This window comes from Trachurus japonicus, chromosome 12 (assembly GCF_045865225.1).
Source record: "Trachurus japonicus isolate A0001 chromosome 12, Traja_1.0".
Lineage (NCBI taxonomy): Eukaryota > Metazoa > Chordata > Actinopteri > Carangiformes > Carangidae > Trachurus > Trachurus japonicus.
This window is the reverse complement of record NC_140918.1, coordinates 6,038,169-6,063,432: the sequence shown is the minus strand read 5'-3', so window position 1 is coordinate 6,063,432 and position 25,264 is coordinate 6,038,169. Positions and strand designations below refer to the sequence as shown.

The 25,264-nt window shown below is 40.5% G+C and overlaps 1 protein-coding gene across 3 annotated transcripts; it reads left to right on the top strand.

Annotated features, from left to right (window-relative positions):
- The first annotated feature begins 1,760 nt into the window (after positions 1-1,760).
- On the top strand, positions 1,761-20,097 carry LOC146976970 (kinesin-like protein KIF2A). 3 transcript variants are annotated; one of them, XM_085792763.1, is made up of 20 exons: positions 1,761-1,969; positions 2,894-2,988; positions 3,255-3,374; positions 3,607-3,658; positions 4,378-4,503; positions 6,785-6,885; positions 7,042-7,137; positions 7,948-8,002; positions 8,114-8,276; positions 9,879-9,969; positions 10,673-10,736; positions 10,833-10,924; positions 12,258-12,605; positions 13,933-14,043; positions 14,796-14,863; positions 15,010-15,105; positions 16,816-16,957; positions 17,803-17,904; positions 18,002-18,137; positions 19,261-20,097. In XM_085792763.1, exons 1-20 carry the CDS (start codon positions 1,909-1,911, stop codon positions 19,344-19,346), a joined length of 2,205 nt encoding a protein of 734 aa, XP_085648889.1. In that variant the 5' UTR covers positions 1,761-1,908; the 3' UTR covers positions 19,347-20,097. The 3 variants fall into 3 exon arrangements, with proteins under 3 accessions (XP_085648889.1, XP_085648887.1, XP_085648888.1); XM_085792761.1 differs by having other exon boundaries at positions 7,939-8,002; XM_085792762.1 differs by having other exon boundaries at positions 3,255-3,379; positions 3,609-3,658.
- Positions 20,098-25,264: the final 5,167 nt, after the last annotated feature.

The following is a 25,264-nucleotide window of genomic DNA, read 5'->3' as shown; positions in this document are numbered from 1 at the left end:
TCAAGTTATTGACACTGTTATTTTATATCAAACAAACACCGGTAAAACCAAAATGTAAAATAATAAATAAGTGAATAATAAATATTCACTGGGTTTAAATGGGGAAATTTCCTTCTGTTAAATTGAACTAATTGAATAAATTCAAGTCTCAGAACTGTATTTTTCCTGTAAACATGTTTGTTTCCCACAAACTAACAGACTCCTCTTCTAATAAATGAAAATGATCTGGTCTCAGTCAACATAACGAACTCTTACAGTATGAAGTGTAAGCGTTGTGTATTTTATTGTACAGCTGAGACGTTTTCAGGCCGTCGTTCACCACCACTGATTCATATTTAAAGTGTTTTGATAGGAAAAAACAAATCTGATGCTCTGTAACCTTCAATACTAATAAACTGTTAGTTTGATAAACGTGTGTGTGTGTGTGAGCTCCTGTTCTTCTCAAACTAGGTCTTCAGTCTGAGCAGCACAAGCATCTGAACCAACAGTGTGTCAGTGTGTCATTGTGTGTGTGCGCTGCTCTGTGCTGCCTCCCTGTGGTCGAGTGGACTCATGGAGAAGGAGAGAAGGAGCGAAGAATGAAACAGCTGATAGCAGGTAGACTGCAGGTATGACATCATGACGATTACAGATGTTCAACAACTACGGTCTCAATTCTGACTGGCCAGATGTGGTCCAGACAGATGTCAGGGTTTGATCTTCTTTGAGAAGAAGTATAAAGTAACATAAAATGGAACTAGTCAATTGTTATATATAATATATGTACACAACTACAATATAAAGTTTTCATATATAAAAAGTAATTATATAAAATGTTATTCATTAATTATCATTACTAATAATGAGCAGCGACACATTTGCTTGTATGATGCACCAACAATTTTCATTAGACTATACACACATGAGAATTGATTAGTGTAAATGAAACAATAGTGTGAATTCAGTCTAGATGTGTGTGCGTGTGTGTATCTATTGATATAGATATCTAGAGATATAAATATATTTATGCATATATAAAATATGTACGACTTTTGGTCTCAACCGTGTTTGAGCACTCTAGTATGTTCTGGACAGTAGGCTACTCCCAGAAGCTGAATATGAATAAATAATAATGTGATTAAAGCAGAGTGATATAATAAGTTTAAAAAAGCAGGGAACTAGGCTATATAAGATAAAATATGTCCATCTTGTTTACAACCAAATATTCATAGGGAATAACTCAGACTTTCTTCCATTTTATATCATGAAAAAAGAAAAAAAAATCCTATATAATGACAATATCAGTATTTTATTAATTAATTATTCATTCTTTTTTTATTAGTTTAGTTGTTTATTTGTACATATAGCTAGCCTACATAAAACAATCAAGTTAAACATTGTGCAGGAGAAGTGGACGCCAAAAAAGACTTGAAAATACCTTCCCTATGTCAAAACAGCAATGGTTGTCAGAAAAAGATAATACCTAAATTCATTCAACAACAAAAAATGCAATTTACATACAAATTGAAAGATTAGATCAGTGCTACAAATCTTTGCTAAAAAAAAAGATTTTTTTTCAGTTGTTACTCTGTTGAATTTTAGAAAAGTAATCACATACATGAACATTAACAAATATACAGTTTAATAATCAACATTAAAAATTTAAAAATGTAATATTTTTGACTGTAGCCTCTATATTTATTTATATCAACGACAGATCAGACCACAGACGCTTCCTCACGTTGAGGACGCCGCCGTCGCCCGCGCATGCGCAGCAGCTCCCTGTCTCCTCTATGACTGACCGATAGTGACCTCGGTTTCTGCAGCAGCAGCACCACCAACACCACATACACACGCACGCACACACACACAAACACAACACACGCATATATACACACACGCACACACACGCCCCACGCAGCGGGAGCGATGGCGGGGATTTTCGGGAAGATCTTCGTGGGTATTTACGTGGAGATCAAGCGGAGCGACGGTACGTTCTCACACTGACACACACACACACACTCACCACGGCTGGTCCGGGGGAGCGGAGCTGGCGCTGACCGCAGCGGGGAGTCGCTGCTCGCTCGCCGGCTGAGGCTGCTCCGTCGACCGCCGGCCGTCGCTCGGTGCTCGGTTCTTATGTTTCTTCAGCCGTTAAAATTCAAAAATTAGAATTCGAACGTCAACGGCTGAAAATTCGAATTGACGGGCACGCGGCGGCGGCTGCTGCTGTCGCCTGTCAGTCACACCGACTCACACCGGTCAGCCGGGCGGGTCCATAGTCCATCCACCTGCCGTTTAAATTAAGAATAGGAAAAAAAAAAAAAAGATGTCACCTGGCCTCCAGCGCTCTGCACCCTGTGTCTCCTCAGCTAACCCCGAGGAGGATGCGAGGCAGCCGGCACTGCATCACCGAGCAGTGGCCTGGAGGCTGGATGGAGGGATGGAGGGATGGGGCCTCTCCCCTCTCACTGCATCTCAGCTCAATGCCACAGAAAACAGCCTCTTTTTATAGCTCATTTTCTTCCATATGCAGATTAAAATTAATAATAATAATAATAATGATAATAATCATTAATATTATTGTTACTAATTAACCGAGCTGCTGCTTTGAAGCGTTCAGCTGCTGAGGTGATGAGACAGATAATGAAGTAAGAGGTGTTATCATCATCCATCATCCATCAGCAGCAGCAGCAGCCACACCCAGCAGCTTCTTACTTTACTGTTTAAACTCTGATTGCTCCATGAGGCATGCACGAATACTCACTGATCCACTGTCAGATAGTTGGTGCATGGTTCATTACATGTGATTCACACACTCATATACACACACAGTCACATTGTTATGCACCATATATAATATATCCTGACCTATAGGATCCCTTTACGTTGTCACTGTGTCTGTGCGCTGCAGGACGGATCCACCAGGCCATGGTCACATCGCTGCACGAGGACAACGACAGTGTGACGGTGGAATGGATCGAGAACGGAGACACCAAAGGGAAAGAGGTACAGCTGCACTTCCTGTCCAAAAATACTAACAACAAGGTCACAAGGTTTCATTTATTGTCATTCAACTTCAAGTTGTACATGACAGAACGAAATTTGTACTCAGGTCCCAGCACAAAACTACAACAGTAAAGATAAAAAGTAAAGAAATCAAATCTAAGGACAACTACATAAAAAAATACATTCACTTAAAACTGGCGAGAGGTCAAAATAAAACAAGAAAACCAAACAACATCTTCATCTGAGTTTTTTTTTTTTTTTCCCAGATCGACCTGGAGAGCGTCTTCGCTCTGAATCCAGATGTTGCTCCAGATGAGGAGATACCACAGAGTCCTGAGGCTCCTCTTCCTCCCTCCAACGTCGCCAAAACCAGCAAAGTCCCCAAGGTCTGCTCCTCCATGTTCTTTTCATAAGTAGCTTTGGGATCTTTGGGGCTTTTATTTTGAAAGGTGAAGGTTTCTGGCTGTATATATTTATCAAGTCATCAGCTAATAATTTTCCCAGAAAAATCTGTGTTTTTTAAAAAATATATGTCTCACAGTCATAGTGTAAATCTAATGTTAATGATTTTTATAGATGTATAGATTTACCTCCTTTCTTTTCTCTTGTTGTTTTCAGACCAGACGGACAGCAATACCCAAAGCTGAGAACCCTCCACGGGAGAATCGAGGTGCGTTTGACAACAACAACAACTGACCCACAACATCAACATTTTATTATATTAACGTCAGAAAAAAATAGGAAATGATTTTATTCAACCCTCACTGGAACAATTTACATGTAGAAGCAGCTCAAGAAGATGAGATAAAGGGAATGAATATGTAAATATGTGCTGAAAGAAATGAGAGCACAACAATAAAAGTATAAGATAGTAAAACATTTATTTCAGGAGAGAAGGATAAAAACATAGACGATAAACATAATGCACACTTTTTATATGGGAATGGAACCTGAATATGAATATATAAATGACAGTGATGTAAAAACTGTTTTTTATTTTTTGGACTCAAAAAATCAACATAAAACCTCTAAGTCCTGTGTGAGCAGCTGCTGTTGTGACATGATAGTGAAATATATACGTAACGTATATACGGTATACATTATGAAGCTTTTCTTGTCTCAACAATCTGCAGATCTCACTGTGTCTGTGGATCCGAGACCAAAAACAACAGCAGCACAGGAAGCATTAGAGGCTCTTTCACAATAAAAGAATCAAAAAATAGAAGCAAATCAAGCAACAAAAACAACAACACTCAGGGTTAAAAAGCAGATTTTCTCCGTTCTAACAGATTTTATATGTGAAGCAGAAACACTTCCCACTGTGTGTGTGTGTGTGTGTCTTCACTCTGGTTGTAATTAGTGCGACACTAACGACTCTGTGCTCCTCAGCGGCGGCGGTGGGAACCACCCGGGCCCGGCCCAGTCAGCACAGCCAGTCGTTGGAGGCTCCGCCGCCCGCCATCGCTCCCCAGCCGGCGCTGACCCAGGCCCAGATCCAGCAGCAGCAGCAGAACGGTAACACACACACACACACACACACACACACACACACACACACTTTAACCACGAGGTTCACATCCACACACACCCTTCAGTTCTGTGTTGTTGTTGTTCTGTGGTGTAGGGTGTGTGTGTGTGTGTGTGATGTCATACCCTCACACAGCTGTGAGTGTGTGACGGCCTCAAAGGCTCTTTCTCTGCTCCAGCTCCGGGTTCAGTCGATGTGTGTGTGTGTGTGTGTGTGTGTGTGTGTGTGTGTGTGTGTGTGTGTGTGTGTGTGTGTGTGTGTGTGTGTGTGTCTAAGACCAAAAACAACTTTAAAAAAGCCTGCAGCAGAGGAAGCTCCAGAGGCCCTTTCACAATAAAATAACCATAAATAAAAACAACTAAACTCATGATTTAAAAGCAGATTTCTAACGTTTCCTGTTGTTGTCAGGGAGTCTTTATTTAAAGGGACATTGTGTAACTTCTCCTGTTATCTATTCAGGTAAATCGATTATTTGGTTCAAAAGTATGTTTTTCATTAATCATTCATATCTACATGGAGCGGGTAAGCTCGGTGCTGGCTGCCATGTGGTGTCTCCATGTTTTTACGTTCAGTGGCAGCGTGACGGTAGGAAACCACGGAAACTCAGCTGAGACACCGGAGCTGTCGGCTCAGGTCGAGGTGGCGTCTGTGAAAAGTCACCGCGGTAACGCAGTGAGGAGGAATGGAGCGTTACACTGACGCTGCATTCACCTGCAGTCGGGCAGACGGCCGTCGCTAACAAACCAGATGTCATTTTAGTCACAGAAGTCGAGAGAAAGCCGGTAAAACGTGGGTCAGGTAAACAATACGACATCACCATGACAACATATTGTCACGTGTATTGTTTTGCCTCGTGCTGACGGACCACTTGTTTACATAGAGGCTTGTTTATGCCGTTACGTGCAGCAGCTGTTGTCCGTCTGCCGTCTGCCCAATTTCACGTGAATGCAGCATGAAAAATACGATTGAGTTGCTTGAGATATACAACCGCAACGCTAGATGGGAGTAATTCCTACACAATGTACCTTTAAAGTGTGTTGTAACAGCAGCAGGTCATTGGGTCATTTATTTAAGAGAGCTTCAGAAAAATAGTTATAATAAACTTATTTTATCTAGCACCTAGGACATAGTCAATCATTATAAGTATTTAGGCACCATCCTGGACGATAAACTGTCTTTTGAGACCAACTCTGCAGGAAAGTAAATCAGAGGTTGTTTTATTTGAGGAAATTGAGGTCTTTTAATGTCGACAAGAAGTTTCTTAAACTGTTTTACTTCATCTTTTATTGAGTCTATTTTAACTTTTGCAATGATTTGTTGGTTTGGGAACCTCAGCATATCAAATAAGAATAAGATGAAGAATGTGGTCAAATTCTGCCAAAAAACAATTGGCACTAGCCTGAATGACCTTGATAATGTTTATCAAACCAGAGCCACTCAGAGGGCAAAATCCTTTGTCCCGTCTGCCATTTTTAGGCTGTAGGCGAACCTGTTGGGAACGATGTACAGTACTGTAATTTGTGATGACTATGTATTTATTTGTATTATTGTGTGTGCTATGTGAGATCTTACTGTGTCTGACTCTGAACTTTTGCTGCAAACCAAATTGCCCTCCGGGGGTTTTAAGAATAATGATAATAAAAATTGGAATTCTATGTTAACAGTAAAACAACCTTTAAAAACCAAAGAGACTTCAAATGTTAAGCTTGTTAATAAATGCTACAGAAGATCAGAGTGATGTACGAGTCCGACTGTAAAATATAAAAGTGTCAGTAATGTATTTAAATAGACAGATAGATCTTCATCATGCAGAGTGGATCCTGTCAGTGTTGTTATGAATTATTGATCTGTTTCTTATAGACGCATGTTGTTGTTGTTCATGTTGGAGCCTTTTAATTTAAAGTAAGAGGAGTCTTGAGCTGATGGAGTGAAGAGACCTCGAGCAGCTCAGAGTGAAAACACTGAATAAATGAAGTACTTCATTACTTTCCACCACCGTTCAGTCAATGTCGTTGTCACTGGATACAGACTCTGTCCTGCTAGAGCACTAAGTGTGTATCAATCCGCCTCTGAAAATAGTTCCCAACAAATGCATTACAGTGTCCTGCTGTTTCAGGAAATCACTGAGCTCTTCTTACAAAATGATGATTTATAAATACATGTGATGTGTTTTTAAAACTGTAATTTGCCGGTTGAATCAGTAGAAACGGTAGAAACGAGTCCTCGCTGTGATGATACAGTTTAATAAATCTGCTGCTCCTCCTCCAGCGCGCAGGAAATCCAACTGTGTGAAGGAGGTGGAGAAGCTGCAGGAGAAAAGAGAGAAGAGACGACTTCAGCAGCAGGAGCTGAGAGAGAAGAGAGCACAGGTTTGACACGTCAACAGATAATACACATTTCACTTATACTTTCTGTGCCAGGGGGGAAATAATTGTAATTGTTCACAGAAATTAACAGCTTTGATGTAAAATATCTCACGTGCACCGACTGACGGCCATCTCTGTTTTCTTTCTGTCCCGCTGCAGGAAGTGGACGTCCATCTACCAAACTACGAGATCATGTGTATGATCAGAGACTTCAGAGCCAGTCTGGACTACAGGCCTCTGACCACCAACGACCTGGTGAGTCTGCTCCATCGTACAGCATTATTAACCATAACTTTGCTCTTTTTCTTAAAGGGATAGTTCAACATTTTGGCAAATTGGCCCATTGCCATAATCCCTATAGTCATAGCAGTAGGTTCGTTACCTTTAATTGTCGGTGCAAGCTATTTTTAGAACGGCGGAGCAGAGCCGCAAGCTGCTCAGAGCTACGCTACGGAGGCTCATGGGATTTTCTTGGTTTCCCTTTATCAAACTCATCAAATACACAATCCAACAACTCCAAAACGCTCTGGTGGACAAGTTGTGACCTGCACATTCACCACGCTATGATAATATAATAACAGAACGTTACCAGACAGAGTTGTTTTAGAGGGAAATTCATGCAAAACCGCTGATGTGCAGTCTCTGCATTTCCCCTGAAAACAACTCTGTCTGGTAACATTCTGTTATTATCTCATAGCGTGGTGAATGTGCAGGTCACAACTTGTCCACCAGAGCGTTTTGGAGTTGTTGGATTGAGTTTGATGAGGGAAACCAAGAAATCCCATGAGCCTCCGTAGCGTAGCTCTGAGCAGCTTGCGGCTCTGCTCCGCTGTTCTAAAAATATCTTGCACCGACAATTAAAGGTAACGAACCTACTGCTATGACTACAGGGATTATGACAATGGGCCAATTTGCCAAAATGTTGAACTATCCCTTTGAACTACTAAAACATTTTAACCATGCAGCCTTTAACACTGTTAAAGGTCAAATAAATGTATTTTGAATTTGAATTTGTTTACAAAGTTGTTAACAGTTGTTTGTTTTTTTTACCTATTGACGTCTCAGATCGAGGAGCACAGGATATGTGTGTGTGTTCGCGCTCGTCCTCTCAATAAGAAAGGTAAGAGAGCGGTTTTATATCTGTGTAGGTGTGTGTTCAGAGCTGCTGTCACACACACTAACACAACCCTTCTCTGTGTGTGTGTGTGTGTGTGTGTGTGTGTGTGTGTAGAGGTGTCGGTCAAGGACCTGGACGTCATCACCATCCCCAGTAAAGACGTCGTCATGGTGCACGAGCCGAAGCAGAAGGTCGACCTGACGCGTTACCTAGAGAACCAGACGTTTCGCTTCGACTACGCCTTCGACGAGAACTCCACCAACGAGATGGTCTACAGGTGACGGCCACTCTTCCTCTTCCTCCTCCTCTTCCTCTTCTTCCTCCTCCTCTTCGTCTTCTTCATTCTCCTTTCTTCCTCCTCTTCCTCTTCCCCCTCTTCTTCTTTCTCTTCCTCGTCTTCTTAGTCTTCTTCCTTCTCCTTGTCTTCCTCTTCTGCTTCTTCCTCGTCCTCATCCTCCTCCTCTTCTTCCTTTTTTTTCCCTTCTCTTCCTACTCTTCCTCCTCCTCTTCGTCCTTCTCTTCCTTCTCCTATTCTTCCTCCTGCTCCTCTTCTTCTTCCTCCTCCTCCTCCTCTTCATCTTCTTCCTTCTCCTTTTCTTCCTCCTCTTCTCCTTCCTTCTTTTCTTTTTCTTCCTTCTCTTCCTCTTCTTCTTCCTTCTCTTCTTCCCACTCCTCCTCTTCTTCTTCTTCTTCTTCATTCTCCTTTCTTCCTCCTCTCCCTCTTCTTCCTTCTCTTCTTTTTCTTCTTAGTCTTCTTCTTTCTCCTTGTCTTCCTCTCCTGCTTCTTCCTCGTCCTCATCCTCCTCCTCTTCTTCCTTTTTTTCTCCCCTTCTCTTCCTACTCTTCCTCCTCCTCTTCTTCCTTCTCTTCCTTCTCCTTTTCTTCCTCCTGCTCCTCTTCTTCTTCCTCCTCCTCTTCATCTTCTTCCTTCTCCTTTTCTTCCTCCTCTTCTCCTTCCTTCTCTTCTTTTTCTTCCTTCTTTTCCTCTTCTTCTTCCTTCTCTTCTTCCCACTCCTCCTCTTCTTCTTCTTCTTCATTCTCCTTTCTTCCTCCTCTTCCTCTTCTTCCTTCTCTTCTTTTTCTTCATTCTCTTTGTCCTTCTCTTCCTCCTCCTCTTTTTCTTCCTCCTCTTCCTCTTCCTCTTCTTCCTCTTCCTCTTCCTCCTCCTCATCCTCTTCCTCTTCCTCTTCTTCTTCCTCCTCCTAATCGTTCTCATCCTCCTCTTCATCCTCCTCTTCGTCTTCTTCATTCTCCTTTCTTCCTCCTCTTTCTCCTCCTCTTCCTCTTCTTCATTCTCCTTTCTTCCTCCTCTTCCTCTTCCTCATCCTCCTCTTCTTCTTCTCCCTTTTCCTCATCCTCCTCTTCTTCTTCCTCCTCCTCTTCTTCCCGCTTCTCATCTCCCTCTTCTTCCTCCTCCTCTTTTTCTTCCTTCTCTTCCTCTTCATCTTCATCTTCTTCCTTCTCCTTTTCTTCCTCCTCTTCCTCTTCTTTTCCTTCCTTCTCTTCCTCCTCCTCATCGTCCTTCTCTTCCTCCTCCTCTTCTTCTTCCTTCTCTTTTCCTCTTCTAAGTCTGTAGTTGGGTAGAAGGAACAGCTGATAATGTCCTGTGATTGGTTGTAAAAATCAAAAAATCTTCCCCTCCTCTTTTTCCTTCTCCTCCTCCTCTTTGTCTTCGTCATTCTCCTTTTCTTCCTCTTCTTCCTTCTCTTCTTTTTCTTCATTCTCTTCCTCCTCCTCTTTTTCTTTCTTCTCTTCCCCCTCTACTTCTTCTTCCTCCTCCTCTTCTTTTTCTTTCTTCTCTACCTCCATCACTCCCTCCTCTACTTCTTCTTCCTCCTCCTCCTCCTCCTCCTCCTGTAATACGTCGCTCCTCCCTCAGGTTCACAGCTCAGCCTCTGGTGGAGACGATCTTTGAGCGAGGGATGGCCACGTGCTTCGCTTACGGACAAACAGGAAGTGGGAAAACACACGTGAGTTTAGTTTTTTATCTTTATTGAAAATATACAAGAGGAATAATTAACACAGAGGAAGTCACATTGAAAAGAGTTGTTGATACAGAAAAATCAATATTAGAACCAGAGGGAAACGTCACAAACAGCAGCTTTCTCTTATCATAATCAATTTTTCTGCCCACATAAACCACCAAAAACAAACTTATTCACCCTAGAAAACAAGTTATCAACTTATTTATTTATTATGTTAACATTTAAGGTATGATCTATTGTTTCAGAAGAAAAACAAAGGAGAAACATGGAGAGGAGAAACATGTATATATGTAGATATATAGTAGATATAATATAATAATATGTGTTTACTTTGACGTCGTCTCCTGTCAGGTAATCTGATGTTATTGAAGCGATTCATAAAATGTTTCCAAGTTTTATATAAAAAAAAAAAAGTAATATTTCTTGAAAAATATACAGATTCTGAGTCGACAATAGTTTTAAACAACTGATTTAATCTTCAAAAAACCATAAACAAAATCTCATAATGACTGGATTTATTCATGGTTAGGAAATAAAGCTCAAATTTAAATCAATATTGATCAGTTTTATTATTATTTATTCTTAATAATAATACCAAACGGTCCAGTTTCACAGTAAATAGAGCAGTCAGCGTAGTTTATTTTCTTCACTTCCTGCTTCCTGACTCTTGGCTCCTCCTCCTCTGCAGACGATGGGCGGAGACTTTTCGGGGAAGAACCAGGATTGTTCTAAAGGGATCTACGCTCTCTCCGGTCAGTGTCCTCCTCCTCCTCTTTCTTCACCTCCATCTCCTCTCTCGTTCCTTCTCACCTGTGACTCTTTCCTGTTTTCTTCTCCTCTCTGAGCAGCCAGAGACGTTTTCCTCATGTTGAAGAAGCCGAACTACAAGAAGCTGGATCTGCAGGTGTTCGCCACCTTCTTCGAGATTTACAGCGGGAAGGTGAGATCAGTCGTTTTTAAATTTAATCAGTTTGTATTTAACTCTTCTACTGCTAAAGAATATTTCTAAAACCACACAACGGACTTATTTAATGGGGAAAATTGTGATCAGAAGTTTACTCTTTGGGCGATCTACGGTGAGCTCGGGGCATTTAAAACCTTTCGAGAAGGTTTTCAATCCAGCCATTAAGTGTGCTGTTTGTGGGGTTCTTTTTTGGGAACTTCCTACAGTAAATCCACTGTGATTATTTAAATATATATAATATATTTTAAATAATCGTTTCATAGATGCATCAAGATGTCACACAATCAATTTTTAAATTCAAATAATTCACTCAAGTTTATTGATCAATGTTGTTCACATACAGAGATGGTGATTTATTTTATTTTAAATCACAATGTTAAGCTAAAAAAAAAAAGCTAAAATACGGGAGGACACGCTACCGGCGCGGATCAGGTGTAGCCTATTTGTCAAAGCTCGGTCGCCGTGTTGAGGCACCGGGTCGGTCTGAGCTGCGTTCACGAAGTTATAGGCTAAAACTCCTCAGGTTGGTCGTCTGCGTTTTAGCGATCGTACAGGGCTGAGGCCAGTATACAACAGGTACGTAACAGTGTTGTTGTCTCTTTTCACCTCCTCTCTCCCTTGTGTGATCAGTGCGCTGCGCACACGTTTAAATAGAGATTCCGCTACAATGCAAGACAGTCAATTAAACACAGTTAATTAAACACAATTCTCACCAGACACTTAACATCGATCAACTTTCCCGCAACGCTTTTCAATTCTGAGTTTCCTAATAATAAAAAAAAGTGCAGATTGTGCGACTGAGATGTCATCACGCGTCATCACAAGAGTTCTGTGTTTTGCAGGTTGCTGATGTGAAAAAAAAAAGAAGTTGTGGGCTATGACTTGTCGATTTGTATACAGATGCACGGAAATTTTACTCTCGTTTGATCCACTTTATATGGATTTATTTTAGGAACAAAATGCGAATGAAAGGGTTTCAATCCGTGCTCGCACGTGTGCTCCCTTTTTATTTTTTCTACTCGGACAATCTATTTTTAGGCGCATATGCGAGTGAAATGCTCACACTGTACAGCCCTGATTTATCTGACTATTTATCTTAAATAAGGAAAAAGCCACATGTGGCAACATAGAAAACCGAGGATGTGATGTATCGTATAAATGAGTCAAATCGTAGACTGATGAATCGTAATCGAATTGAATCGTGAGGCCAGTGAAGATGCACAACACTACTTTTTATTTATTACATTTTCTGATTAAAAACGTGTGAGTTGGATCAATATGTGACCTTGTGCCCCTCCCCCCCCTCCAGGTGTTTGACCTCCTGAACCGTAAGGCGAAGCTGCGGGTGCTGGAGGACGGGAAGCAGCAGGTGCAGGTGGTCGGGCTGCAGGAGCGCGAGGTGAAATGCACCGAGGACGTCCTCAAGCTCATCGAGGTGGGGAACAGCTGCAGGACGTCGGGACAGACCTCGGCCAACGCCCACTCCTCCCGCAGCCACGCCGTCTTCCAGATCATCCTGCGCCGCCGCGGGAAGATGCACGGGAAGTTCTCGCTCATCGACCTGGCCGGGAACGAGCGAGGGGCCGACACGTCCAGCGCCGACCGGCAGACTCGCCTCGAAGGAGCCGAGATCAACAAGAGTCTGCTGGCACTGAAGGTCGGAGCATCAACGTCCTGTTGGTTTATTAAACAGAGTTATAAAAAGGAACCTTGAATTCTGTAGAAATTAGATTAAATATAGAATTTAATTTAAAAAAAACTTAAATCTTTGGTGTAAAAATAGATTTTTGTGCAAGAAACATCAGGAACATGCACCAGGACGGAAAATGAAGAGATGCAGGGTCTTAAAAAGTCTGTAATCCCCCAAAATCTACATTAAAAAAGTCTATTTTTAGTCTCAAATACAGTTTTGACAGGTTTTAAATAAAAAGTGAGTAACATTATGTTTATAAAGTAACAAAGTTCAGTCTTTATTTTATTTTAAGAAATGTTTTGATTAGGCTGTAACAACGAAAGCAAGCAGGATGTGTCAGGATGTTCAGGTTCAGTCTTAAAAAAAAAGTCTTATGACTTGTTGAAACCTGCAGACGCCCTGTGATTAGAAAATGTAATTAAATTAATTTGTACAGCACCAATTCATAATATGAAAAATCTCAAGGCTCTTTACACATTAAAGGGACACTTCACCTAAAATGGATAATTCACCAATCATCTACTCACCGTCATGCCAAGGAAGGGTTTGGAGAACTTTCAGAGTCATCAAAAGTTCCAGGGGGGGTCCGACAGGCAACGGGTTTCCATGTAATGGCGGCGGATAGAGTTCACTTTTGAATCGTCCAAAACACACACTATGAAACATCCAGATACCTCCATACTGCTCGTCTGTACTGACCCAAGTGTCCTGAAGCCACCACATGAAAAAGTTGTTGGGGAAAAAACTTACTTGATCTCTGTTTTTAGCCTAGTAGCTCCTAGTGAGATGTTCTTCCGTGTTTACATCATACATCCAATGGTTTACAACAACCAACGAACATCTGGCACATGTGCACAAACATCAACAGCCACTGGGAGCTACTACTACAACAAGGCTAAAAACAGAGATCACATTAATTTTTTCTGAACAACTTTTCCATGTGGCGGCTTCAGGACACTTGGGTCAGTACAGACGAGCAGTATGGAGGTATTTGGATGTTTCATACTCTGTGTTTTGGACGATTCAAAAGTGAACTCTATCCGTCGCCATTATATGAAAACCCGTTGCCAGCCGGACCCCCCCTGGGACTCCTAAAGCGTTTTGATGACTCTGAAAGTTCTCCAAACCCTTCCTTGGCATGACGGTGAGTAGATGATTGGTGAATTATCGATTTTGGGTGAAGTATCCCTTTAAGAGGAAGAAGCCCGAAACAGAGCTGGGCTCAGGGTGGACGGAGCCATCTGATGTGTCGTATTACATCATAACCTTGTCTCTCTCTCTCTCTCTCCAGGAGTGCATTCGAGCTCTGGGCAGAAACAAACCTCACACTCCGTTCAGAGCCAGTAAACTGACTCAGGTGCTGAGAGACTCCTTCATCGGAGAAAACTCCAGAACCTGCATGGTGAGAAAACAACAACCACACTCTGTAAACATCTGTTAAAGGGATAGTTCAACATTTTGTCAAATTGGCCCATTGCCATAATCCCTATAGTCATAGCAGTACGTAGGTTCGTTACCTTTAATTGTTGGTGCAAGCTATTTTTTAGAACGGCGGAGCAGAGCCGCGAGCTGCTCAGAGCTACGCTACGGAGGCTCATGGGATTTCTTGGTTTCCCTCATCAAACTCATCAAATACACAATCCAACAACTCCAAAACGCTCTGGTGGACAAGTTGTGACCTGCACATTCACCACGCTATGAGATAATAACACAACGTTACCAGACAGAGTTGTTTTAGAGGTAAATGCAGAGGCTGCTTGATGGAAAACTGCCCCCGACAGGAACACGTATCAGCGGTTTTGCATGAATTTCCCTCTGAAACAACTCTGTCTGGTAACGTTCTGTTATTATCTCATAGCGTGGTGAATGTGCAGGTCACAACTTGTCCACCAGAGCGTTTTGGAGTTGTTGGATTGTGTATTTGATGAGTTTGATGAGGGAAACCAAGAAATCCCATGAGCCTCCGTAGCGTAGCTCTGAGCAACTCGTGGCTCTGCTCCGCCGTTCTAAAAATAGCTTGCACCGACAATTAAAGGTAACAAACCTACTGCTATGACTATAGGGATTATGGCAATGGGCCAATTTGCCAAAATGTTGAACTACCCCTTTAACATCATCTGGACTGATGTGATGATGTCATGTTTTACCGCTCAGATCGCCACCATCTCTCCTGGGATGGCATCGTGTGAAAACACCCTGAACACACTCCGATACGCCAACAGGTGAAAACACACACACACACGTTTTTATTTCTGCTGTTTTTCCTGCTGCTGCCTCCTCTTCTTCTTCTTCTTCTTCATGTGTGTGTGTGTGTGTGTGTGTGTGTGTGTGTGTGTGTGTGTGTGTGTGTGTGTGTGTGTGTGCGCAGGGTGAAGGAGTTTGGCATCAGTCCCTCCGACATCCCCTTCACTCAGAGCGGAGGAGGCGGCGGCGGCGGTCGCTCTGAACTCTCTCCGACCTACGAGTACGATCTCCACGTCCACTTCCTCTCAGATCAACTACATTACCCATAATCCCCTGCTCCTTGACCCACTTCTGTTTGTTTGTTTTGCATCAGTTGTTTTTTTTTCTCCTTCGTTCATTTGTCGTTTGTTGAAGTTGAATCTTTTATTATTTTTTTTCAGGCTTCATTTTCCTCCTGCATGAGGTTTGTAACCTTCATCATCCTCATCACCTCACTGACGTCCACACCTGTGTGTGTGTGTGTGTGTGTGTGTGTGTGTGTGTGTGTGTGTGTGTGTGTGTGTGTGTGTGTGTGTGTGTGTGTGTGTGTGTGTGTTAGTTACTAAGTGAGACAATTAGTTACTTAGAGAGTGATTTATTTAGTTTGTCACTTAGTTAGTTATCCAGTCAGTTACTCAGTTAGTGATTAAAGGACAATTCCGGGCAAATTCAACTCGGGGCTGTATGTTCCTATCATCTTACTGTAGGTCTAAAAGAATGAATCTGAAGATTTTCAGTTTAATTGCTCCTGTTTTGCGGTAGTTGCATCTGTCCCCGCATCGCCACGGCAGCAATGAATGGGAGTGGATGTAAGTTCCGCTGTTTAGGCTGTTTCCAGCCCTCAAAGCCACAATTTATTTCCACAGACAGCGTCAGATGGCGACTCAAACATGTACCGAGAAGTTTATTTACTTCAAGCAAGCCGACATGTTTGTAAAACTAGATCTAATTCAAAGTCTCCCGGAGTCTCGCGCGAGACCGAAGTTGCAGTGCTGGTGTGTTCAGGAGCAGTAGGAGCTACCGCTTGTGTCATAAACACAGGAATATCAACTCTTTACTTGCTTCAAGTGTACATTTTTTTCCACAGACAGCGTCAGGTGGCTACTCAAACATGCACCAAGACGTTTATTTATTTCAAGCAAGTCAAGAGTTGATATTCCTGTGTTTATGACACAAACGGAAGCTTCCGACTGCATGTGAACACACCGAGCACGGCAACTGGGTCTCGCGCGAGACTTTGAATTAGATCTAGTTTTACAAACATGTCGGCTTGCTTGAAGTAAATAAACTTCTCGGTGCATGTTTGAGTCGCCATCTGACGCTGTCTGTGGAAAAAAATTGTGGCTTTGAGGGCTGGAAACAGCCTAAACAGCGGAACTTACATCCACTCCCATTCATTGCTGCCGTGGCGATGCAGGGACAGACGCAACTACCGCAAAACAGGAGCGATTAAACTGAAAATCTTCAGATTCATTCTTTTAGACCTAAAATGATAGGAAAATACACCCCCAGTTGAATTTGCCTGGAATTGTCCTTTAAGTAACTTCGTTACAAGTTATTTAATTTGTTAGTTACTTACTTTGTCACTAAGTTTGTCAATTAGTTACTTAGTTACCCAGTTAGTCGTTTAGTTACTTGATTACTTAGTTATTTAAATTGCTGGTTACTTTGTCACTTGCTTTATTAGTTAGTCAGTTACTTGGTCAGTTATGTAGTTACTGTCAGTCAGTTAGTTACTTACTTTGTTAGTTACTTACACAGTCAGTCAGTTAGATACTTAGTTACTATGTTAGTTACGTAGTTATTTACTCCGTGAATCAGTCATGTAGTTACTTAGTTACTTAGTTATTTCATCAGTTACTTAATTGATCAGTTATTTACTTAGTTACTTAGTTGCTTAGTTATTGTGTGTGTTGTAAATTACCCATCAGCCCCTGCTTCTCGTCCTCAGGGTGAAGGAACTGTCCGTGGATCCGTCCTCGGTGCTGGACGCTCGTCAGGGTCACGTGACCCAGCTGGAGGTTCTGGAGGCTCAGTGGGGCGTCGGCAGCTCGCCGCAGAGAGACGACCTCAAGCTGCTGTGTGAACAGAACGTGAGGCTGACGCGCACACACGCACACGCACACACTCACAGACAAACACACACAGACACACACACACTCACGCACACGCACACACACACACACAGACACACACAGTCACGTTATATCTCCGTCAGTAATCATTAGTTACAGCAGGAAGTTTACAAAGAAGTAAATATGATGTAATGATGTCATAAATAAATTAAGCTTGTGATTTTACATCAATTTCACGCTTGATCATTAAAGGGATAGTTCAACATTTTGGCAAAAAAAAGAAGTGGAGACTGCTTGATGAAAAACTGCCCCTGAAGGGAACATGCATCAGCGGTTCTGCATGAATTTCCCTCTAAAACAACTCTGTCTCATAACGTTCTGTTATTTTATCATAGCGTGGTGAATGTGCAGGTTACAACTTGTCCACCAGAGCGTTTTGGAGTTGTTGGATTGTGTATTTGATGAGTTTGATGAGGGAAACCAAGAAATCCCATTAGCCTCCGTAGCGTAGCTCTGAGCAGCTCACGACTCTGCTCCTCCGTTCTAAAAATAGCTTGCACCGACAATTAAAGGTAACGAACCTACTGCTATGACTATAGGGATTATGGCAATGGGCCAATTTGCCAAAATGTTGAACTATCCCTTTAAACTGGAGGTTTTTAAAAAGTTAAATTACAGTAAAAGTCGCAAATTTTCACCTCAGCAGGATCTTGTAGAGTTTTTAGTGCTACAGATTGTGGAAATAACACTTTCTGAAGGCTCTTTGTTTGGCTTCCAGCCCCTAAAATGTGAGAATTATGTGATAAAAAGGAGCATAAAGAGTCCCGGTCTGGGTCTGACGGGTCGGTGCTGGTCTGTTTCAGGAGGAGGAAGTTTCCCCGCAGCTCTTCACCTTCCATGAAGCCGTGTCTCAGCTGGTGGAGATGGAGGAGACGGTGCTGGAGGATCACCGGGTCGTGTTCCAGGTGCAGGACCACACCAACGAACCAGAACCGAATCATCTTCAACAGGACGACAGAGTTGTAACGTTTGTGTGTGTGTCTGTGTGTGTGTCTGTTGCAGGAGTCGATCCGCTGGCTGGAGGACGAGAAGGTTCTCCTGGAGATGACGGAGGAGGTCGACTACGACGTCGAGTCCTATGCAACTCAACTGGAGCAGATCCTGGACCAGAAGATCGACATCCTCACCGAGCTGAGAGGTAACAGACGCAACACTGACCTCTTCTTATGAAATGATTGTGACAATGTGATTAATTCTTGATAGATAGTGTGGATATTTTCTCAAAACCAGTATCTGGGACTCAGTATGTGATCACTGCTGTGTATAAAATAGGAATAAAAAGAGGACATGTGTGTGAAAACGTTATGGGCAACAGTGCATATTTAATTTCAAATGCTGTGGATTTCCTCTGAACCATAAAAGATCATAACTCTGTCCTATAAACACTAACAGTTAATTATAAGAAAACTCAGGCTTATACACTGTTGCCCATTAAGTTGTAATAATTTTATTTTTTAGACACAATTCTCTTTTTATTCCTATAAAGGTTAATTGTGGGTTCATTTTCACACTGTGATATGTTTGGAAGAGATTGATCAATACATTTTGGAGAAAATATCTACACTTTATCAAGAATAAATCACAGATAGATAGATAGATAGATAGATAGATAGATAGATAGATAGATAGATAGATAGATAGATAGATAGATAGATAGATAGATAGATAGATAGATAGATAGATAGATAGATAGATAGATAGATAGATAGATATTCAAACTTTATGGGCAACCGTGTGTCAGTTCAATTTTTTTAAAAAGGAAAAAACATTAAAATTATCATTCTAAATAGTAATAATTTCTTATTCTGTGATATTTTGTCTTTAACCTTAATCGCAAAAATGAACACATTCATTTTGACATTGAGAATTTATATTCACAACATTTTTTTACAGTTAATTATATATAGATTGTGTTGTACGATATGTTATTATTTAATGTTTAAATGTGTATACAAAATTAAATCAAATGAACTTTATTTGTCCGGCAAGGGGAAATTTGTCTTGGGCAAGTGGCGTCGTAACAGCTACCTTGTCCATGCAATACATACATACACCATACATACACTTAGTGAACGGATTTTATTACTTTTTAAACATTTTAACACCATAATAAAAAAGTTGACAGTGATCATCAGTAAATTCCTGCACAGTTTCTGTCTGATAAAGAGTTAAAGCTTTGCTGTGTGTTGTTGTTTCATGTGTGTAAACCTCTTGTCAGACCCTAACCAGTCTCTCCTCTGTGATGTTTTCTTGTCTTTCAGATAAAGTGAAGTCGTTCCGCTGCACTCTGCAGGAGGAGGAGCAGGCGAGCAAACAAATCACCCCCAAGAGGCCTCGCGCTCTATAGAGACATGACAGATACAGAAACTGACCTGAGACCAGAGAGGTGACGGCTCCGCTCTGCTTTTACGACTTCCTCTCTCCTGTATGTGTGTTCTCCCTCTTCCTCCTCTTACTCCTCCTCTTCTTCTTGCTTCTTCCCATCCTCCATCCGTCCACCTGTAAAGCCAAAGAGCAGACGGTCGATGCTCTCCATCCTCCTGTGAAGTGTATTTACCAGCTTTCTCCGTATGTGTGTGTGTGTGTGTGTGTATGTGTGTGTGTGTGTGTGTGTGTGTGTGTGTGTGTGTGTGTGTGTGCGTGTGTGCGCTACGTCACAAGTGCTTCATTCAAACAAAACAAAAACAAAAAAAGGTGGTGAATAATTAAATTATTTGTTTTAAATGAATTTTTATAGAGTCAATCATCGCTTATCTTCTTCGCCAACGGCCCAATTTTATAAACAGCTGTTGCCATTTTGTGCAACATCTGGAGGATCCGTCCGTCCGTCCATCCCTCTTCGATGAACCAACAGGGCATGCTGAGTTTGTGTGTTAAAGATGAGCCACTGCGTGTTTGTGTGTTGTACTATAGGTCTGACTGAGAGGAACGAAAGCCTAAGGCACAAAAATAACCGTTACATTACATCAGCTGACCTGACGAGGGCGCTATAACCCCAGACAAAAAGCAGTTGATTCCAGACGACATTTACAGAAAAGAAACAGTGTTTTTTCTTTTTTTTTTTCATTTGCCATAATAAAGAAATGCTACTTCTTGTTGCCGCACTTGTTTTTATTTATTCATTTATTTATTTATTTATTTATTGATGTAAAATCTTAAAGGGATAGTTCAACATTTTGGCAAATTGGCCCATTGCTATATTAATCTCATAGTCATAGCAGTAGGTTCGTTACCTTTAATTGTCGGCGGAGCAGAGCCGCGAGCTGCTCAGAGCTACGCTACGGATGTTAATGGGATTTCTTGGTTTCCCTCATCAAATACACAATCCAACAACTCCAAAACGCTCTGGTGGACAAGTTGTGACCTGCACATTCACCACGCTATGAGATAATAACACAACGTTACCAGACAGAGTTGTTTTAGAGGTAAATTCATGCAAAACCGCTGATGTGCGTTGTGTTCAGCGGCAGTTTTTCATCAAGCAGTGTCTGTATTTCCCTCTAAAACAACTCTGTCTCATAATGTTCTGTTATTATCTCATAGCGTGGTGAATGTGCAGGTCACAACTTGTCCACCAGAGCGTTTTGGAGTTGTTGGATTGTGTATTTGATGAGTTTGAAGAAATCCCATGAGCCTCCGTAGCGTAGCTCTGAGCAGCTCGCCGCTCTGCTCCGCCGTTCTAAAAATAGCTTGCACCGACAATTAAAGGTAACGAATCTACTGCTGTGACTATAGGGAATATGGCAATGGGCCAATTTGCCAAAATGTTGAACTATCCCTTTAAATTTCATCCATCAAACTAAAAGAAACCACACAAAGTCTTGTCGAGTTACCGTCCAATCGGTTTTATTCCACAGTACAGACAATGGTTAGAGAGCGCCGGGTGTGAACTAGGAGACACCAGCACCTACTGTATCCTCAGTCCCTTTTTTTAAATTTATTTATTATAATTATTATTATTTAATCAGTGTTTGTCAATGTCATGATGGTAAAAGAGTCACACTGTCAACAACATGTAGAAATGGGTTGTGATCGTCTGTTTACACCGGCCTCATATTATTTATTTAGCATCTACAAGGAGCAAATTAACACTTAATTAACTCTTAATGGTCCGAGTCGCTGAGTATTTAACATATTAATGACATAAAAGTTGTAAATGTGAATAAAAAGGCAGATTTTTTTTAAAGGTTTTTAAATTTTTTCAAATGCAAAATGATTGTATTTGTCAAGCGTTAATGAATCATATAGAAATACATCAAAAATCCATCTTTTACAGTGAGTTTAAAACTATTAAGTGTTGATATACTGCTCATAAATGCTAAATAAAAGGGAAATTTGAGCATGTTAATCTAATTTCAAACACTGCATATATCCAAAATATATATGAATTATTGCCACCGTTACATTTTGTCACAGACCTACTGCTCTATAGTATTTATGATGCTTTATTACAGTTGTGTATGTACAGATGTGTAACAGCTGCTGTGAGATAAATAACAACCTGTAAATTATAATAAATCACATCAAATCTTGGTGAAACTTTATAATAAGGCATCCTTCATAAAGGCTGTAGAAGCTGACAGTGGTTTATTAATGGGTAATAAACAATATAAATATAATAACAATATAAACAAATATATAATACTACAATTTTTGGGTTGCCAGGTTGTGGAAAATACCTTCGATTGGTGTTCAATAATCCTATTTGGTAAAGATCTATGCATAAATGTTAGTAAATGTTTCTCAAATAAACATCTAAATAATTTTATTCGTCCTGATTTAAAGATTTTAGAGACGACATCTGAAAGCACATCCTGCTATAAAAGATTTTAATAATTTCGTCTCTAGTTGTAAATGTTTTGAAATATGAATAAATACTTTTTTGTCCAGATAATCTGCAGTAAAAATGTTTAGGTTTCACAACCTGGCAACCCAAACACTCTTATTAATGGGTTGTAATGTATCTCTAAATCATAAATAATTAATTTATTAACATTTTTTGGATCAAGACTTGAAAAAAATTCAAATTCTGTTCATGTATGTGTAGAAAAACTTGAGCATAAAAGTAAAAAAAATGCTATTTTATGGAGACTTACGTGAGACCTGTTGTTCCTCATCACTTACAATATCAGAAAAGAAAAGAAGAAAATGTATGAGCAGTATTGATCTGTTCATTTAACAATTACTATTAACCTTTCATAAATGGCACCTTGATATAAAGTGATACCAAAACGTTTCACTGTAAAGTGTCTGTAACTAAAACTGAACACTTAACACTGTAGGTCTCCATTACATTTTATCCAAAAGTGGCAATAATCGCAATAATCTCAAATATAACCAGCAGAATCTTTATGTATATATACATATACATACTGTATATATATACTATATATATATATATGTGTCATTAAACAGTGAGGACATAGTGGACAACATAACTGGTTTATTATTGTTAAGCATGAAGGTTACGTATTTCCAATCTGACTGGATGACATGCAACAGCTTGTGTAAATAGAGCTGCTTCTTAATGGGCTTTTTATTTCATTTTTTATTTTATTTATTTTTTCTTAACTTCATGCACCCACGATTCAACGACTGAAAAACCAGTCTGGACTCGTATTTCAAAGGTTCTGTAAAATACTCCAGTTTGAAAAATAGGTACAGTACGTCCTATAAAACACTCAGCGGTTGTTGTAAAGAGACAGCAGAGGTCGACAGCAGCTCGAGTACAAAGAGTTTCCACGAGGTGTGAAACACAACTGCAAGTTGGTGTGTGTGTGTTTTGTTTTTTCAGTGTGTGTGTGTGAAAGCTTGTATAGGTGTAGTAGATTGTGCCCCTGCTGTGATAGTGGTTTATTTTGCCTGGCTGTGATTGGAACAATAATATTGCACTGACTGGTAAAAACAAAAAAATAAAACAGAATAAAAACATAACATAACCCTTCCTGTGTTGGTCCATAGCCTTAATAATAACAATAATAACAATAATAATAGTAATGACTGCCCAAAATAAAAATGCTACATATTTCAAATATATTTCACCTGAAATTTCCATAGTAACATCATGATCTTTAGGTAAATAAATAACTCTCAACCATGTAAGGTCCTACATATACATCTTTACAGTATGTACACACCGACATATCCACGGCTCCTGGACACACTCAGGATCCTCATGTGGGGAAACATTCAACTCAGCAGCCGATAAAAGGCCAAAGGATGGAGGTTATAGGAGGGGATGGGGGGGTTGGATTGGATCAAGGTGGGGTGGGATCAATGTGTTTGAATTCACAAGCCCATCACCCACCACAGCACAGCAGAAACTCAACGCAAATGCAACAAAAAAAGTCCGTTCAGCAAAAGAAAAAACAGCTCATTGTCTGTCCATGATTACAGAAACTCACTCGACCTCTGACCTCAAGGAAAAAAAGCTTTAAAAACAGATTCATTTCTTCTGTTAATAGAACAGAGTATCAGGGCCACATTGAGAAAAAAACATGTTTTCACAAACTAAAGAGAATAAAGTCATAATATTACGAGAATAAAGTGGTAATTTTATGAGACAAAAGCAGCGGTTTCCTCCAAGTCTTTCTGCAGAATAGATGCATTTTCTTGCATATTCTTCTTTTAAAGTCCGAATACTGATGACAATGTGGTGCTGATGAGCCAAAAGCTGAAGCATCTCCTTGTTTGTGAAACGTATACTGAAGTACAAATTCACGAAATGCTCCATGGCCCTCGTTTTAACAACTTTCTTCCTCTAAAACAACAGGTTGAAATATTATGACTTTACTCTTGTAAAAATTATGACTTTTTTCTCGTAAAACTGTGACTTTTTTCTCGAAGTCTGTGAAAAATAAATTTTCTCAATGTAACCCTAATACTCTGTCGTCTATTAAAGCCCAAATCAACACAAACATTTACAGCTCCTCTTCTTCAACAGTATAAATGAAGGGGTTTTCAAACAGACATGAGACAAAGACACTTGTTTTTAAAAGGGATGATACCAACCTAGCCTTGGTCAGTAATTAGTGAAAGTTACTAGAGTTACTTTCACCCAATAAATAACCAAGTTTCTACATTATAAAAAGCAACTAATTACCAAGAAAATGCTTTTATAAAATGCTCCAATATGTCAAATAACTAGGACTCGCAGTCGCACCCTAACTTCCCGTTTATCTGGAACTAACCAACTCACTCAGTATTCCTCCGCACAGGCAGAAACTATCACTCCGCCTCTACCACACACAGCAAACGGCCCGTTTCCGACCAGTAATGTGTATATAACATAAACACTTAAACTGGTGTATTATTATTCTGTGATGGGACTTATTGAGTCAAGAAACGGCGCATTTTATTGTTAGTAACAGTAACGGCGTTGTAACGGGGAAACGGTAACTTTTTTGATCTTACTGAAGAAAGTAACGACTTAGTAACCAGTGCTTCTTCTCTGAGACACATCTCAGTCAAACCTGCACACACAGACATAATAGAGACATTTTTAGATCCGTGGTGACTTACAGTTTCTAGAGCTGTCGTTGTCTTCCATGTTCGGAAGTGAATAAACGTCCAAATATCCGTTAAAAAAAAGATCAATGCTTCTTTAAAAAACGCCAGAACTCGCCTGAGAATCGTTGCATTTTTAAGTTTTCTACAGTTTTTAACTAAGAAACCGACAGTTGTCTGAGCAGCCGTGAAAACACTGTAAACAGCAATTGTTAATACCTAATTCAGTATAATTAAATGCCGCCATTCTGCCAAAATACAAACAAATCTTCGCTGGCGCCCACTGTGTAACTCACGATGGAAGCCGAGAAGGACATAAATTACACAGATTTCCTTGAACTGATTGAATAATTACGTCGTTATCGATTAACAGAGCTTTGTTTTCTTGAAGTAACGGGATATTTGTCACGTTACTGTGTCAATACATCAAAGATTTGATGATAAAAAAATATTTTTAAAAAAACATATTTTTGTACCTAACGGCCGTTCCATCATCTCACGCTCAGGAGTTGATGCGAGTTACGTCCCAAAAGCATTATGGGAGCTGTAGTTTAAGAACACGGAGCAACATTATCTCCAACTAGACGTAGGATAAACACTAATAAAGTGACAGTAGGGGGCGCCGTTGTCTCAGTGTCAGACTTTGAAAACCCCTAATGCAATATACTCAATGTTTGGCACGTTACCTTGCATTATTTTCAATATCCTGACAAAATATGCAGATGTGTGCTCTTGCAGCCTGCACCCTGAACATGAGAT

Excerpts from the sequence above, each read along its gene's own strand:
- LOC146976970 (XM_085792761.1), top strand. The coding sequence starts at position 1,909 with ATGGCGGGGATTTTCGGGAAGATCTTCGTGGGTATTTACGTGGAGATC. Across the intron at positions 3,659-4,377 it reads CCCTCCACGGGAGAATCGAG|CGGCGGCGGTGGGAACCACC; the intron begins GTGCGTTTGACA and ends TGTGCTCCTCAG. Across the intron at positions 15,106-16,815 it reads GAACTCTCTCCGACCTACGA|GGTGAAGGAACTGTCCGTGG; the intron begins GTACGATCTCCA and ends TCTCGTCCTCAG.